Genomic DNA, 17,205 nt, shown 5'->3' with positions numbered 1-17,205 from the left:
GCCACAAGAGCATTAGTGAGGTCGGGCACTGATGTTGGGCGATTAAGCAGCGTTCCATTTCATCCCAAAGGTGTTCGATGGGGTTGAGGTCAGGGCTCGGTGCAGTCCAGTCAAGTTCTTCCACACTGATCTCGACTAACCATTTCTGTATGGATCTCGCTTTGTGCACGGCGGCATTGTCATGCTGAAACAGGAAAGGGCCTTCCCCAAACTGTTGCCACAAAGTTGGAAGCACAGAATTGGCTAGAATGTCATTGTATGCTGTAGCTTTAAGATTTCCCTTCACTGTAACTAAGGGGCCTAGTGATCTTAGGCTTGTGTGCAGCTGCTCGGCCATGGAAACCCATTTCATGAAGCTCGCGATGAACAGTTATTGTGCTGACGCTGCTTCCTTAAGCAGTTTGGAACTCGGTAGTGAGTGTTAAAACCGAGGACAGACAGCACTCGGCGGTCCTGTTCTGTGAGCTTGTGTTGCCTACCACTTTGCGGCAGAGCAGTTGTTGCTTCTAGGCATTTCCACTTCCCAATAACAGCACTTACAGTCGACAGGGGCAGCTCTAGCAGGGAAGACATTTGACGAACATACTCCTATGACAGTGCCACGTTGAATGTCACTGAACTCTTCAGTAAGGCCATTCTACTGCCAATGTTTGTCTATGGAGATTGCATGGCTGTGTGCTTGATTTGACAGCAACGGTTGTGGCTGAAATAGCAGAATCCACAGTTGTGTGTGTATTTATAGTGTACATTATCATACTTGGAAAAAGAGATGTGAGTGTTGACTGCTGTGAAGAATAAGTCTGTAATTTAAAAGACATCACACAATACAATTCAAACACTATTTCAACACTATCACTATCAAAGGAAAGCAGAAAGTGGGGCAACCCATATCCTACAAAAATGCCTAGAAGAATGATTCATTCATTGTTTTTCTTGTATTGTTATATCCACCATATTTATAATTAGGCAAAGCAGGCAAAGCAGCTGGAATCATAATCGGAGCTAGCATTAGCAGCCGAGGTGTAACTATAGTGGACTACTAGCTACTTACCGTAACAAGACTAAACTAGCTAATCCTTCACGAGTACCATCTACAGTCCTGATGTCTAGCAGCTTCAAATACCTTGACCCAGACATTAAAAAGGCATACAGTATATGGTAAAAATATAAACGCAACATGCAACAATTTCAATGGATTTTACTGAATTACAGGTCATATAATGAAATCAGTTAATTGAAATAAATTCATTAGGCCCTAAACTATGAATTTCACATGACTGTGCAGGGGTGCAGCCATGAGTGGGCCTGGGAGGGCATAGGCCCACCCATTGGGGAGCCAGGCCCAGCGAATCAGAATGAGTTTTTTGTCACAAAAGGGCTTTATTACAGACAGAAATACTCCTCAGTTTTATCAACTGTCCAGGTGGCTGATCTCAGACAGTCCCGCAGGTGAAGAAGCCAGATGTGGAGGTCCTGGGCAGGCTTGGTTACACGTGGTCTGCGGTTGTGAGGCCGGTTGGACGTTCTGCCAAATTCTCTAAAACGACGTTGGAGGTGGCTTATGGTAGAGAAATTAACATTCAATTCTCTGGCAACAGCTCTGGTGGACATTCCTGAAGTCAGCATGCCAATTGTACGCTCCCTCAAAACTTGAGACGTCTATGGCATTGTGTTGTGTGACAAAACTGCACATTTTAGTGGCCTTTTATTATCCCCAGCACAAGGTGCACCTGTGTAATGATCATGCTGTTTAATCAGCTTCTTGAAATGTCACACCTGTCAGGTGGATGGATTATCTTGACAAAGGACAAATGCTCACTAACAGGAATGTAAACAAATTTGTGCACAAAATTGGAGAGAAATAAGCTTTTTGTGCGTATGGAACATTTCTTGAATCTTTTATTTCAGCTCATGAAACATAGGACTAATATATATTTATTCAGGTTTATGCATGTTATTTATTGCTAAAACAACATAATATGAGCTCTTCGATTACTGCCTTTCATCAATTTTGTCAAAAAATATTGTCTATTCATTCTTCATTAATAGATTGTAAGGCGCATTCAATCTACACACTCAAACTTGCTGAGGTGAAAAGTTATACATTACAGGATGATGATTGATTTGTAATACATTGTATTGTGTTCTCCTCCAACAGATGCATGTGAGCTCACACTGAACCCAAACACAGCACACAGAGACCCCTCTCTGTCTGAGAGGATCAAAAGGGTGACACGGTTATTGGTGAAGCAGCTGTGTCCTGATCACCCAGAGAGATTCAGGGACTGCCCCCAGGTGCTACGTAGAGAGGGTCTGACTGGGCAATGTTACTGGGAGACAGAGTGGAGTGGAAAAGCTTATATAGGAGTGGCATATAGAGGAATAAACAAACATGGAGTGGCTAATTCTTTGTGTAAAGTGGATTCAATGACAAGTCATGGGGTCTGGAGTGCTCCAATGACAATTACACTGCCTGGCACAGCAATAAGAGCGCTATCGTACCTGTCTGCTCCTCCCGCTCCAACAGAGTAAGAGTGTATCTGGACTGTCTGCATGGCCATCTATCCTTCTACAGCATCTCCTGGCAGTCTGACCCAACTGCACACATTTAACACCACATTCACTGAGCCTCTCTACCCAGGGTTTGGGGTTTGGGATTATGGCTCCTCTGTATTTTTATGCAAGGTTAAACGTTGAAACTAAATATTGGTGATGTCACGTCATTGTCCCTGTAACAGCTAGCCTCCTACTGTCCTGGAGGAAAACCTGAGGCTTCAGATAAATCACTCTCCTATGAAGACAACTGTGTGACATGATTGGATGTTTTAAACTATGATGATGACTTCCACCACCACTTGTGGGTTCGCTGATGGCTGTATAATCCGATTTGGGATGCACACTGTCTGCCACAGACAGAGCACACAAAATCCTGTCCCGTTGAGGCCGGCGCAGCCATGGTCATGTTTCGTCTTTGTTGTTTCGTCAGGTGACGTTCAGTCCTTTTCACCTCAGCCAACTGCACTCCTTGGTCACAGAGCCCGCGCCAGGCGGAACGGTCCACAGCAAGTCTCAAGGGAGGCAGGGTTTATCCCACACTGCCTTATGTGGGATCTTCAAGTGGTTCTTTACACACCTTTTCTGTTCACCTGCCTAGTGATGGCCCAGTTATAGCTGTCCGTACAAGATATTTTGCAGCAGGCGGTCCTCTGGCATCGATCCGGGTGGCAAGGCCGAGCCATCTGAGTTTGTGGTGAATGATGGTCGCCTCAATGATCCTGCAGTTGAATCTCTTCAGGATCTTTGAGTGTAGTACACGGTTCTGCCAGGTCACTTTGAAAATGAGTTGGAGGCATTGAAAGGACTCCAGTTGTTTTATTAAGTGGCAGCTGTAGACTGTCCATGTTTCACATCCATGGAGGAGTGTGGAGTGTAGACTAAGACTTCACTTTGCTGTGCAGGTTGCTGTTGTTGAAAACTCTTCCTTAGCCATCCAAAGGAGGATGAGGCCTGTCTGAAACAGTTCTTGGATATTCTGGTCGATGTTGCTGTCTTCCAAGAGAATGCTTCCAAGGTATTTGAAGGTGCAATGGCCAGTGAGGAGCCTGCAATGGAGAAAGCGGATGATTCAGGTGTAGGATCAGATGACTACTGACATAGGATCTCTGTTTTTGGAATGTTATCAGACAGGCCTTCATTTTGCTGTATGTTTTCACAGCTGCTGTGAGGGTGGCTTGTACTGTAGAGCTAGCTTCTGGGTATGTGCCACAAGACACACACAATGAACACTCTGACATTGATACACTCTAGTCATGTACATGATTTTGTAAATATTGATGGAATATTCCTAAACTGGTTCACAAACATTGTAAACTAGACTTAATTAATCAAGAGTGAATCATCACACACTGATTGCAAAAAATATATTAATTTGAAAATCAGAAATTGTTTTTTTTTTTACATGTGTTTATGGTTCAAATTGCCTCTCTTTAAATACATTAACGTTTTTGTATGTGCTCAGTTTTAATTTGTGCCTTAACCTTTATTGTGTTTTGCATAAAAGTGCAAGAAAAACTTATCTGTTAATGTAACTTTTGTTAATGGGTGTTATTTCCCTAGACTTAGATGTTTGTGGTCTTTGTGTATGTTTTATTACACAGTGTTGTGGGCATTATTCACAACCGTAGCCTAGGTCACAAATGTTTCTGTCAAATTGTAGTCAAAACAACTATTTTTGTCTATATCAGCTAAATTAAACTGAATGAAATGTTTCTGTAATTATGAAATGAACTGAAGGAGGTGTAGGCCTACTAATCAAATTATTTTGGTGAAAGTAAAGAGGTTTGGTTCTTATTATGTTTGGTGAATGCAGAGCTACCCACGAGACCTTCAGAATGGGAACTGTCTGATATTTTTCATTATATGATGGAAAGGACAACTTATAGTTGTAGATTCGGCTTTCTCCAACTATCCATAAAACTATCTCTGGGTTGTTCCACGAAAAGAGTGCCTTTGCGTCCCTTTGATATTTTAAGTAGAAATTGTGCACCAATACTGAACTTTAAAAGCATGTTATATTAAATGAAGTGTCCTTTAATAAAGACCACATGGAGAATTGAATCAATCTGAATATAAAGACTTGCTAAAGTAATTTTCTTGGTATTTCATTACTTTAACATCATGTTTTCTAAAAGTTCAAGCATAGTTACATTTCATTTCAATTTTGTTAATGTTCTAGGAACGTTCTCCAACTGGTTTGACATTGGGGATGTTCTCAAATAGTTCAGAGAATGTTGAGAAACAGAATTCTTCTGTGGAAATTTCAGTACTTTGGTGTAACGTTTCCTACAGGTTTTTTCATGGTTCTATTTAAAGCCATGTTCTTAAATTGTTCACGGAACATTAAGAAAACGTTCCATAAAAACAACAAGAAAACTTTAGTAACGTTCAGAGAATGTTCTACGAATGTTATTTTAAAACATATACATTCTGTTCTCAGCATCAACAAAACTCTCTCTATCCTATATCTCAGTGGTTCCCAAACTTTTTATAGTCTCGTACCCTTTCGAACATTCAACCTCCAGCTGTGTACCCTCTCTAGCACCAGGGTCGTTGTTTTTTGCCATCATTGTAAGCCTGCCACACACACACACTATACGATACATTTATTAAACATAAGAACGAGTGAGTTTTTGTCACAACCCGGCTCATTATAGGACCAGGGCACAAATAATAATATAATAATAATCAATAATTTTGCTCTTGATTTAACCATCTTACATATAAAACCTTATTTGTTCATCAAAAATTGTGAATAACTCACCACAGGTTAATGAGAAGGGTGTGCTTGAAAGGATGCACATAACTCTGCAATGTTGGGTTGTATTGAAGAGCGTCTCAGTCTTAAATAATTTTCTACACACAGTCTGTGCCTGTATTTAGGTTTCATGCTAGTGAGGGCTGAGAATCCACTATCACATATTGCAGGTATGTGGTTGCAAAGGCCATCAGTGTCTTAACAGCGTGATTTGCCAAGGCAGGATACTATGAGCACAGCCCAATCCAGAAATCTGGCAGTGGCTTCTGATTAAATTAAATTTTCACAGAACTGCTTGTTGGAATTTCGATGAGGCTCTCTTGTTCAGATATCGGTAAGTGGACTGGAGGCAGGGCATGAAAGTGATAACGAATCCAGTTGTTTGTGTCATCTGTTTCGGGAAAGTACCTGCGTAATTGCGCACCCAACTCACTCAGGTGCTTTGCAATATCACATTTGACATTGTCCGTAAGCTTGAATTAATTTGCACACAATAAAATCATACAATGATGGAAAGACCTGTGTGTTGTCCTTGTTAATGCATACAGAGAAAAGCTCCAACTTCTTAATCATAGCCTCAATTTTGTTCCGCACATTGAATATAGTTGCGGAGAGTCCCTGTAATCCTAGATTCAGAACATTCAGGCGAAAAAAAACATACCCCAGATAGTCCAGTTGTGTGAGAAACTCGTCATCATGCAAGCAGTCAGACAAGTGAAAATGATGGTCAGTAAAGAAAACTTTAAGCTCGTCTCTCAATTCAACAAAATGAGTCAATACTTTGCCCCTTGATAACCAGCGCACATATGTATGTTGTAAAAGCAGTACATGGTGGCTGCCCATATCATTGTATAGTGAAGAAAATACACGACAGTTCAGGGACCTTGCTTTAACAAAGTTAACAATTTTCACTGTAGTGTCCAAAACGTCTTTCAAGCTGTCTGGCATTCCCTTGGCAGCAAGAGCCTCTCGGTGGATCCTGCAGTGTACCGCAGTGGTGTCGGGAGCAACTGCTTGCACGCGCGTTACCACTCCACTACGTCTCCCTGTCATGGCTTTTGCGCCATCAGTAAAGATACCAACATGATCGGCAGCTACGTTTGGCTACATACGGACCATTCGTGGAATTCCCGCGAGAGTTTAACCAGGTAGGCTAGTTGAGAACAAGTTCTCATTTGCCACTGCGACCTGGCCAAGATAAAGCAAAGCAGTTCGACACATACAACAACACAGAGTTACACATGGAATAAACAAACATACAATCAATAATACAGTGGGAAAATCTATATACAGCATGTGAAAATGAGGTAGGATAAGAGAGGTAAGGCAATAAATAGGCCATGGTGGCAAAGTAATTACAATATAGCAATTAAACACTGGAATGGTAGGATGTGCAGAGGATGAATGTGCAAGTTGAGATATTGGGGTGCAAAGGAGCAAGATAAATAAATAAATACAGTATGGGGATGAGGTAGATTGGATGGGCTATTTACAGATGAACTACAGTTAGGGAAAAAAGTATTTGATCCCCTGCTGATTTTGTACGTTTGCTCACTGACAAAGAAATGATCAGTCAATAATTTTAATGGTAGGTTTATTTGAACAGTGAGAGACAGAATAACAACAACAAAAATCCAGAAAAACGCATGTCAAAAATGTTCTAAATTGATTTGCATTTTAATGAGGGAAATGAGTATTTGACCCCGATCGATCGGTTGAAGAGCATGCATTTAGTTTTACTTGCATTTAAGAGCAGTTGGAGGCCATGGAAGGAGAGTTGTATGGCATTGAAGCTCATCTGGAGGTTAGTTAACACAGTGTCCAACGAAGGGCCAGAGGTATACAGAATGGTATCGTCTGCATAGAGGTGGATCAAAGAATCACCAGCAGCGAGAGCGACATCATTGATGTATACAGAGAAGAGAGTCGGCCCGAGAATTGAACCCTGTGGCACCCCCATAGAGACTGCCAGAGGTCCGGACAACAGGCCCTCCGATTTGACATACTGAACTCTATCGGAGAAGTAGTTGGTGAACCAAGCGAGGCAATCATTTGAGAAACCAAGGCTGTTGAGTCTGCCAATAAGAATGTTGTGATTGACAGAGTCGAAAACCTTAGCCAGGTTGATGAATACGGCTGCACAGTAATGTCTCTTATTGATGGCGGTTATGATATCGTTTAGGACCTTGAGCGTGGCTGAGGTGCACCCATGACCAGCTTTGAAACCAGATTGTATAGCGGAGAAGGTACGGTAAGATTCGAAATGATTCGGTAATCTGTTTGTTAACTTGGCTTTCAACGACCTTTAGAAAGGCAGGGTAGAATAGATATAGGTCTGTAGCAGTTTGGGTCTAGAGTGTCTCCCCTTTGAAGAGGGGGATGACTGCGGCAGCTTTCCAATCTATGGGAATCTCAGACGATACGAAAGAGAGGTTGAACAGGCTAGTAATAGGGGTTGCAACAATTTCGGCAGCTAAGTTTAGAAAGAGAGGGTCCAGATTGTCTAGCCCGGGTGATTTGTAGGGGTCCAGATTTTGCAGCTCTTTCAGAACATCCGCTATCTGGATTTGGGTGGGGGAAGTTTGGGCAAGTTGCTGTGGGGAGCGCAGGGCTGTTGACAAAGTTAGGGGTAGCCAGGTGGAAAGCATAGCCAACCGTAGAAAAATGCATATTGAAATTCTCAATTATTGTGGAGTTATCGGTAGTGACAGTGTTTCCTAGCCTCAGTGCAGTGGGCAGCTGGGAGGAGGTGCTCTTACTCTCCGATGGACTTTACAGTGTCCCAGAATTTTTTTGAGTTTGTACTACAGGATGCAAATTTCTGTTTGAAAAAGCTAGCCTTAGCTTTCCTAACTGCCTGTGTATATTGGTTCCTAACTTCCCTGAAAAGTTGCATTTCACGGGGGCTATTCGATGCTAACGCAGAACGCCACAGGATGTTTTTGTGCTGGTCAAGGGCAGACAGGTCTGGAGTGAACCAAGGGCTATATCTATTCCTGGATCTAAATTTTTGAATGGAACATGCTTATTTAAGATGAGGAAGGCACTTTTAAAGAATAACCAGGCATCCTCTACTGACGGGATGAGGTCAATGTCATTCCAGGATACCCCGGCCAGGTCGATTAGAAAGGCCTGTTCGCTGAAGTGTTTTAGGGAGCATTTGACAGTGATGAGGGGTGGTCGTTTGACCGCAGACCCATTACGGATGCAGGCAATGAGGCAGTGATCGCTGAGATCTTGGTTGAAAACAGCAGAGGTGTATTTGGAGGGCGAGTTAGTTAGGATGATATCTATGAGTGTGCCCGTGTTTACGGATTTGGGGTTGTACCTGGTAGGTTCCTAGATCATTTGTGTGAGATTGAGGGCATCAAGCTTAGATTGTAGGATGGCCGGGATGTTAACCATGTCCCAGTTTAGGTCACCTAGCAGCACGAGCTCAGAAGATAGATGGGGGCAATCAATTCACATATGGTGTCCAGGGCACAGCTGGGGGCAGAGGGTGGTCTATAGCAAGCGACAACAGTGAGAGACTTGTTTCTGGAAAGGTGCATTTTTAGAAGTAGAAGCTTGAATTGTTTTGGTACAGACCTAGATAGCCTGCAGAGTTATATCTTACTATCTCTGCAGTAGATTGCAACACCTCCCCCTTTGGAGTAACAGTTAATGTGATTTGATGTTAATTATTTGACTTGGCTATTTGTATTTGACATTGTGTTGTTATTTCGCTGAACACTAGAGGGTTTAATTTTATTTTTGGCAGTGAAACGAGGCAGCTCAGTCGAGAGAAAAAAACTAACCCAAATACATTGGAAAATATAAATGGACTGTTTGAAAATGTGAAGAATTTTTTTTTATTTTTACAAAATATAAAAATAAATAATATATTTTTTCTAATGTGAATCACATTTTTATTTGTCGTACCCCTGATGGCATTGCACGTGTGTTCAGGTGTGTTGGCCGTGCACACTAATTGCACCCACCTGATCTTAATGAGTGCTTGTTTCCTTTGAAATGTGGTCTGTTTTAATAGACTAAAATGAACAGCTTTGTATGATTTAAAAAACATGATATCCTGGTGGCGGAGTGGACTAATTCCATGGAATGAGAACAGAAGATTATAGGTTCAAATCTCACTGATGCTGTGTCAATGTGTTTGGATAATTAATGCCTAAGCAAATGAAATTCCATGTGTCCTTCCTTTGCTTGGAGTTCTAAACAGCTAAGCTAGTAGTCTTATTGAAATGTTCTCAGAACATTATTGAATTACCTTCAAATAACCTATAATTTCCATTCTCCGAACATTAATAAAAACTCCCAGGAAAACATTCAGGGAACCATAGAAAAACGTTCTCAGAACCTCCCTGCAACCTAAAAATGAATGTTCTTAGAACAGGCAAAATGTTCTCTTCTGTTCTCAGAACATTTCAAAGACCGGTTATACTCTTTTTGGCCATTTTTCAGTGATTTGTGGTGGAAAACTGAACAGGTTGAGCATAACAGGTCAACCCTGTTACCCATAGGTAGACAGGCAATAAATGTTTTAACAATTAATTTTTTGGGGTGAAGCTTGCATTTGTAACAGTGTAACAGGTTCCGTCCCTCTCTTCGCCCCAACCTGGGCTCGAACCAGGGACCCTTGCACACATCAACAACTGACACCCACGAAGCATCGTTACCCATCGCGCCACAAAAGCCGCAGCCCTTGCAACGCAAGGGGAACCCCTACTTCAAGTCTCAGAGAGAGTGACATCACCGATTGAAACGCTATTAGCGCGCACCACCGCTAACTAACTAGCCATTTCACATCGGTTACACATTCAACTGCCACTTCCTGATGCACACAACAAGCTTCCATCCCCCTGTCACAAGGGGATTTATGGCTGATTTAAGATGAAATCGTCAACCCTGTTACTTTGTTTTGGCACTTAATAGGCACTTACTATCATCATTATTTTATTTAATCTCTTAATAGGGAAAACATTTTTTTTTATCAAGTTGAACATGTGCTCTTTATGTCAGACTGTTAAAATTAGTTGAAATAAAGTATTCTTTGACCAAGTTACACTTCTCAAAATGCACCGAATTGGTGGAATGACCCCTCTCACTCAACTACCCATATAGCTATTTCTCACCCAGTCATCCTCAAAAGCTCTGATTGCTCACCTGGAGTCATCAGCATTCAATATTTAGGTGATCTTGCGGAAAGCAAAGCACAACTTTAGAAACTGTTCATACTTATTATTATTCTACTGCGCTGGCACCTGTAGCGCCAAAACCGTAAATGCTACCAACACCAAAACAACTTTAAAACGTCCAGACTATCACTGGCCAGAGCAAGCTGCTCACCAGTGGTATAAAGTACTTAAGTAAAAATACTTTAAAGTACTACTTAAGTGTTTTTTGGGGGTATCTGTACTTTACTTTACTATTTATATTTATGACAACTTTTACTTTACTACATTCCTAAAGAAAATAATGTAATTTTTACTCCATACATTTTCCTTGACATCCAAAAGTACCTGTTACATTTTGAATGCTTAGCAGGACAGGAAAATGGTCCAATTCACGCACTTATCAAGAGAACATCCCTTGTCATCCCTACTGCCTCTGCTCTGACAGACTCCCTAAACCCAAATGTTTTGTTTGTTATGTCTGAGTGTTGGAGTGTGCCCCTGGCTATCCGTAAATAAAATAAAGACAGGAAAATTGGGCCGTCTGGTTTTCTTAATATAAGCAATTTAAAATGAATTACACTTTTACTTTTGATACTTAACTGATTTGACTGGTATAGTGATGTTGGAAACTCCGTTTAGCTAGCCAATGCCTCCACTAATCCAGTGCTTTTAGATTTGTGGGAAGTAGTGAACGAGTGTACACTTCGAAGGAAAGGAGACGCACTTGTGTGCAGTATCTGCGCACTAGACACACGGTGCGCATGCGGGTTTACCATTATTTTCGCGCGCTCCAGCATCCATCACTCGACTCACAACTTCACTGAGGAAAACTGACAGGTAGCTAGCAACGTTGATAGTCTGCAAGCTAGAATAACATCTATTTTCTCAAAAACTAAATGTATTCAGTCACACTATTTACGATCACCATTGTGTATTTACCAAATGAAGTGTGTAATGTTGTTATGTTCAACGTACAGGAAAATGAACACGCTAACGTTATGTTTTGAATTGTCAACGTTAACTAACGACTGTAACGTTAACTGTTAACGTTAGGTGGCTAACGTCGCTAGCTAACGTTAACTATCTTATATCTGAGTGACAACACAACATGACACTTATTGTAAGCTAGCCAGCTTTAGCTAAAAATTACACTTATGTAAAGAAGATCCACTTTAATTTAATGATCTTTCACAGTGGGTGAATGTATGATGGCACCACCTCAGGACCCACAGGTAAAAAAAACTTGAAACTATGTCTAGTATGTGAAAATTGTAACGTTAGCTCTATTAACTTAAACTTGGTATCTGCTAGCTAGCTATGACATTTATCTGCTAACCCTGTTCTTGCAGTTGGAGAAGCTGGTTGATGAGGTGCTTAAGAACCGCAATTTTCAGGCATTGGGTGACTTCTTGCAAGATGATGAGGGGACAACTTGGAAATGTTCCAAACAATTCCTCGCCAAATTGGACAAACTTGTTAGTAGGGTAAGGATGGACTGTAACATTACATTCTTCTGCTCAACTCACTCTTTCTGTTTCTTTGGATGCTTTTGCCCAGGAGTAATCCCACTTGTTACTTGTGAGTAAATGTACTTTATTTGCAAGTAGCTAGCTAAGGACAGTCTATTCACATTCCTCCCTGTTTTGGTTTAGTGTTTTATGTGGTTCATATTTTCTTACCTTGTTTAGGAATTAGATCACAGAAATGTCAAGCATGCTTGTTTGGGACTCACGATCCTGCACAAATTTGGGAAAAACCTGGCTTTACCTGGGGGTCAAGGCTTATCTGGGATGGTACTCCAAGGTCTTGTCAAAAAGATAAGTATTTCAACCCTATTATACACCCAGTTGCCAGTATATTAGGTATACCACCCCATTTACGAAAACAGTTTGCTCCTACAGACACTGAGTCACGTGGCAGTTGTTTGCTATATAACGCAGGCAGATAGGCATCGTTCATTCAGTTACTGTTCGATTTAACATTAGAATGGACAAAACGAGTGACCTAAGCAACTTTGAGCGTAGTATGATCGTCGGTGCCAGACGTGCTGGTTCCAGTATCTCAGAAACAGTCAGCCTGATGGGCTTTTCACGCACGACAGTGTCTAGGGTTTACTGAGAATGGTGCTGCAAACAAAAAACATCCAGTCAGCAGCAGTACTGTGAGCGAAAAACAGCTTGTTGATTAGAGGTCGAAGGAGAATGGCAAGAATCGTGCAAGTAATGGGCAGGCCACAAACAGGCAAATAACGGCACAGTACAACAGTGGTTGTCCAGAACAGCAACTCGTCAGTCCTTGTCACAGATTTCAGCAGACGACCACACCAGGAGTGGGGTTCGCCTCCTGTCAGCTAAAACAAGAAGAAGCAGCTCCAGTGGGCACGTGATCCTCAACACAATTGAGGAGTGGAAAAACATAGCCTGGTCCGACTAATCCTGGTTGCTGTTGAGTCATGCTGATGACAGAGTCAGGATTTGGCGTAAGTAGCATGAGTCCATGGCCCCATCCTGCCTGGTGTCAACGGTACAGGCTGGTGGTGGTGTAGAGGTGTGGGGAATGTTTTCCTGGCACACGTTAGGTCCCTTGATACCAATTGAACAATATTTCCATGCCCTGAAGAATTCAGGCTGTTTTAGATGCAAATGGGGGGGGGGGGGTCTAACCCGGTACTAGGTAGGTGTACCTAATAAACTGGCCAACGTACATTTATAACCATATTATATCAGGCTTATAGGCTAATGTTTGTTGTATGAGCTATACATTATGTGAATATATTTATATTGAGTGGTGGATTGAGTGAGTATCTGTCTGTGTGCACATGGTGCAGTGGTTTGAGAAAGCAAGGCTGTTGTGGATCGAGGCATGCACACAGAGGAATGAGACCTTGCTGAACCTAGCTGAAGACTTATTTGACTCTGTAATGGTGAGTATTGAATGTGGAAGTAGTCAAATGTGCTTGACCAGACAATTGCTGTTTATAAAATAGTTAAACAACTTAAGTAGTTTATTTTCTAGCAATTTTTTGGCACTTTAGCTACCATTATCTGCAGCTTTGTTTTTCCTCCAATAGGTTGTTCATGAATCAAGTCAAGAGGGTATGTGTGCACTTTTTAAAAACTTATCCTGAAGTTTTTGCTCCTATTGTCTTATCATAAAACATGCTAGGACACAAGCATGTCTGTGTTTAACTGATAACTTGTCCAATACATTAAATTAACTAAATTTATGACTGATAATTTTTTTTAGGAACATATCAGGTCACTGAATGCTTTTTACATCTCATTGGCCAGCTGGCTGCAGACCCAAGAGTCCACATAATGATCCAAAAAGAGGTGAGGGAGAGTTATTTCAATGGAGACCAAAATACATTTCTGAAGTGTAGAAAGAATATGTCCTATAAAGTGATCTACATGGGTTCAGTTGTATAAGTTACTACTATAATGGATTATATCATTGTTTGCATTATTGAGGCAAATGAACCAACTTGGGTCTCATTGCCCAAGTCTCTGAACGGGATAGTGTAGCTCAATGACATGGTTTTATACTTCAAGATCATTTTTGAATGACATTTAAAACGTGCTTTTCAGGTACATTGACTTGAGTCCATGTCATTTTTCATAGGCTATTCGGAAACTGAACATCATTCTGGATAAGATCCCAGCGGAGCTCAAGAAGGAGAAGAAGATTTTATCGTCTCAAGAGGCCTCAGATGTCATGTATGTGACGCAGAGGGCTGTATCCTGATACATTAAATTCTTTACTTCAAATGATGGGTGTATTCTATTTATCATCTCACTGTGGCCATCTGTAATGCCCTGTGTCAACAGAACCCCACAGTAGGTGATAGCAAGTGGTGGGCACCTATATCAATAATTCAATATGATATTGATATGAGCGAGGCATGTCGTGACATCGTTTAACCATTGAATTCTATTGATTGGTTTGTTGGTTGATTGATTGGTTGACTGGTTTGTCTGCTTCATTCCACAGGAACAACCTGGCCAATCGAATTGTAGAGGGTGGAGGTAATTGCCCCTCCAGTGCCCTGTTCTGGCATGCGTTAGATTTCAACCATAATCTATGTTGAGCAATTCAATGTGAAATCAGCAAAACATTTCACCATGTCATTGGGCCATGTCATTTTGGGCTCCTGCGTGGCGCAGCGTTCTAGGGCACTGCATCGCAGTGCTAGAGGCGTCACTACAGACCCTGGTTTGATCCTGGGCTGTATCACAACCGGCTGTGATAGGGAGGCGCACAATTGGCCCAGCGTCGTCCGGGTTAGGGGAGGATTTTGCCAGGGTAGGCCGTCATTGTAAATAAGAATTTGTTCTTAACTGACTTGCCTAGTTAAAGGTTAAATAAAAATAAAAAATACATTTAGTTTAAAAGTTGGGTGAAAAAAAATACTAAATTCCTTTACGTTGATTACTTTTTGCAAATCCAATCAGTTTTCCACGCTGATTTAACGTCATCACATTGAATTATTTTGTTGAAATTACATGGAAACAACATTGATTCAAACAGTGTTTGCCCAGTGGGATGCTTACATTAGAGGCCACACACATATACAAACACTTTCTCTTGCCCACTCTCTCTTTTTCTCGCTCACTTTCTCTACCCCCCCACCCCCTCTTTTCTCTCTCTTTCTCTTCTCTGTAGATTACGACTTGCAGATAGCCTTGATGGAAGCCCTGTGCAGGATGACCACCCGTGCCCAGAGGAAGGAGCTGGCTCATGACTGGTTCTCCATGGAGTTTGTTGCTAGCACCTTCAGCAAAATTCAGGACTCTGAGTTTGAGACGGTAAAGCCTGGCCATTATAGCAAAACCCAGGCCGGGATTCAAACAACATCCCACCTGGCCACACTGGTTGAATCAACGTTGTTTCCACGTCATTTCAATTGAATTACATTGAACCAACGTGGAATAGATGTTGAATTCAATGGTGGAAAAAGTACCCAATTGGCATACTTAAGTAAAAGTAAAAACAAGTAAAGATACCTTAATAGAAAATGACTCAAGTAAAAGTGAAAGTCACCCAGTAAAATACTACTTGAGTAAACGTCTAAAAGTATTTTGGTTTTCAATGTACTTAAGTATCAAAAGTACATTTAATTGCTAAAATATACTTAGGTATCAAAAGTAAAAGTGTAAATAATTTCAAATTTCTTATATTTATATTAAGCAAATCAGATGACACCATTTTATTTTTTAATTTATGGATAGCCAGGGGCACACTCCAACACTCAGACATAATTTACAAACTAAGCATTTGTGTTTAGTGAGTCCGCCAGATCAGAGGCAGTAGGGATGACAAGGGATGTTCTCTTGATAAGTGTGTGAATTGGACCATTTTCATGTCCTGCTAAGTATTGGAAATGTAACTAGTACTTTTGGGTGTCAGTGAAAATGTATGCAGTAAAACGTACATTATTTTCTTTAGGAATGTAGTGATGTAAATGTAAAAGCTGTCAAAAATATGAATAGTAAAGTAAAGTACAGATACTCAAAAAACGACTTAAGTAGTACTTGAAAGTATTTTTACTTAAGTAATTTACACAACTGGTTGAATTGACATCTGTGCCAAGTTCGATTGCACTTGAATTGACTTTGCATTGTGCCGCTGTGATTCGGCAGTTTAACCGCAGGCTTGTTACTAGGTAGAATTAGTCTAAATTAGTGAAAGACAATGCCATATGATTGAAATGACCATATACACTGAGTATATAAAACATTAAGAACACTTGCCAGTTTCCTGTGTGTATCAAGAATGGTCCACCACCCAAAGGACGTTCAGCCAACTTGACACAACTGTGGCAAACATTGGAGTCAGCATGACCAGCATCCCTGTGGAACGCTTTCGACACCTTGTAGAGTCCTGGGCGGCAGGTAGCCTAGTGGTTAGAGCATTGGACTAGTAACCGAAAGGTTGCAAGATTGACTCCCCGAGCTGACAAGGTAAAAATCTGTCGTTCTGCCCCTGAACAAGGCATCTAACCCACTGTTCCTAGGCCATCATTGAAAATAAGTATTTGTTCCTAACTGACTTGCCTAGTTAAATAAAGGTAAAATAAAAAATTAAAATAAAAATGTCCTAACAAATTGAGGCTGTTCTGAGGGCAAAGGGGGGGGTGCAACTCAATATTTGGAAGGTGTTCCTGTATGTAATGTAATGTAATGTGTTCCTAATGTTTGGTATACTCATTGAACAGCAACTTTAAATTTTAATTCAAGAACAAAAATATGATTGAGCAGTGATTGACAGCAACGCAAAGCAATTTGTCGCTGCCTGATAGATGGTTTAAATCCAGGCCCCAGTGTTTGCCAATTCCGTCTATGTTGCTGTATGAATTTTGCCTCAGTTATGTACGTTTTATTCTATAATGCTTAATGGGACAATGTGCAACGTGTCTTTTTGCAGGACTGTCGCAAGTTTCTAAACCTTTTGAATGGGATGCAGGGAGATGGGAGAAGGTACAAAGACACACATTTGATTAGTGATCACACTGTAAAACTCACATGGCTCTACTGCTATATCACAACATATGCCTGTTGTTTTTCTGCCCCCAGAGTGTTCTCCTACCCTTGTCTGGAGGTGTTTCTGGACAAACATGAGGTCAGTCCCAACATACACACACAGTTAATACATGCAAACCAAATCTTTTGCGTAAGTGTGATGTTTTTCAGTTGCTTAAGAGATGTTCAATTTGGCCGA

At 41.1% G+C, this 17,205-nt stretch overlaps 2 protein-coding genes across 2 annotated transcripts in view; both read left to right on the top strand.

Moving 5' to 3' along the window:
- The window catches only part of LOC106572290 (NLR family CARD domain-containing protein 3), a 32,211-nt gene extending 27,563 nt beyond the window's left edge, over positions 1-4,648 (top strand). Inside the window, exon 13 of the mRNA XM_045696100.2 lies at positions 2,159-4,648. Within this exon, the coding sequence (XP_045552056.2) occupies positions 2,159-2,168 (10 nt within the window). The 3' untranslated portion in view covers positions 2,169-4,648. The remainder of the gene's footprint in view (positions 1-2,158) is intronic.
- A 6,606-nt stretch (positions 4,649-11,254) lies between these two features.
- sycp2 (synaptonemal complex protein 2) overlaps positions 11,255-17,205 on the top strand; it is an 81,510-nt gene continuing 75,559 nt past the window's right edge. The window contains exons 1-12 of the mRNA XM_082962079.1: positions 11,255-11,325; positions 11,683-11,720; positions 11,838-11,972; positions 12,177-12,307; positions 13,309-13,411; positions 13,559-13,583; positions 13,735-13,820; positions 14,110-14,204; positions 14,479-14,513; positions 15,151-15,293; positions 16,912-16,964; positions 17,061-17,106. Of these exons, the coding sequence (XP_082818205.1) occupies positions 11,694-11,720; positions 11,838-11,972; positions 12,177-12,307; positions 13,309-13,411; positions 13,559-13,583; positions 13,735-13,820; positions 14,110-14,204; positions 14,479-14,513; positions 15,151-15,293; positions 16,912-16,964; positions 17,061-17,106 (879 nt within the window). The 5' untranslated portion in view covers positions 11,255-11,325; positions 11,683-11,693. The remainder of the gene's footprint in view (positions 11,326-11,682; positions 11,721-11,837; positions 11,973-12,176; positions 12,308-13,308; positions 13,412-13,558; positions 13,584-13,734; positions 13,821-14,109; positions 14,205-14,478; positions 14,514-15,150; positions 15,294-16,911; positions 16,965-17,060; positions 17,107-17,205) is intronic.

Source organism: Salmo salar, chromosome 15, assembly GCF_965601325.2.
Source record: "Salmo salar chromosome 15, fSalSal1, whole genome shotgun sequence".
Lineage (NCBI taxonomy): Eukaryota > Metazoa > Chordata > Actinopteri > Salmoniformes > Salmonidae > Salmo > Salmo salar.
The sequence above is the reverse complement of the archived record's forward strand: the minus strand, read 5'-3'. Positions and strand labels throughout refer to the sequence as shown.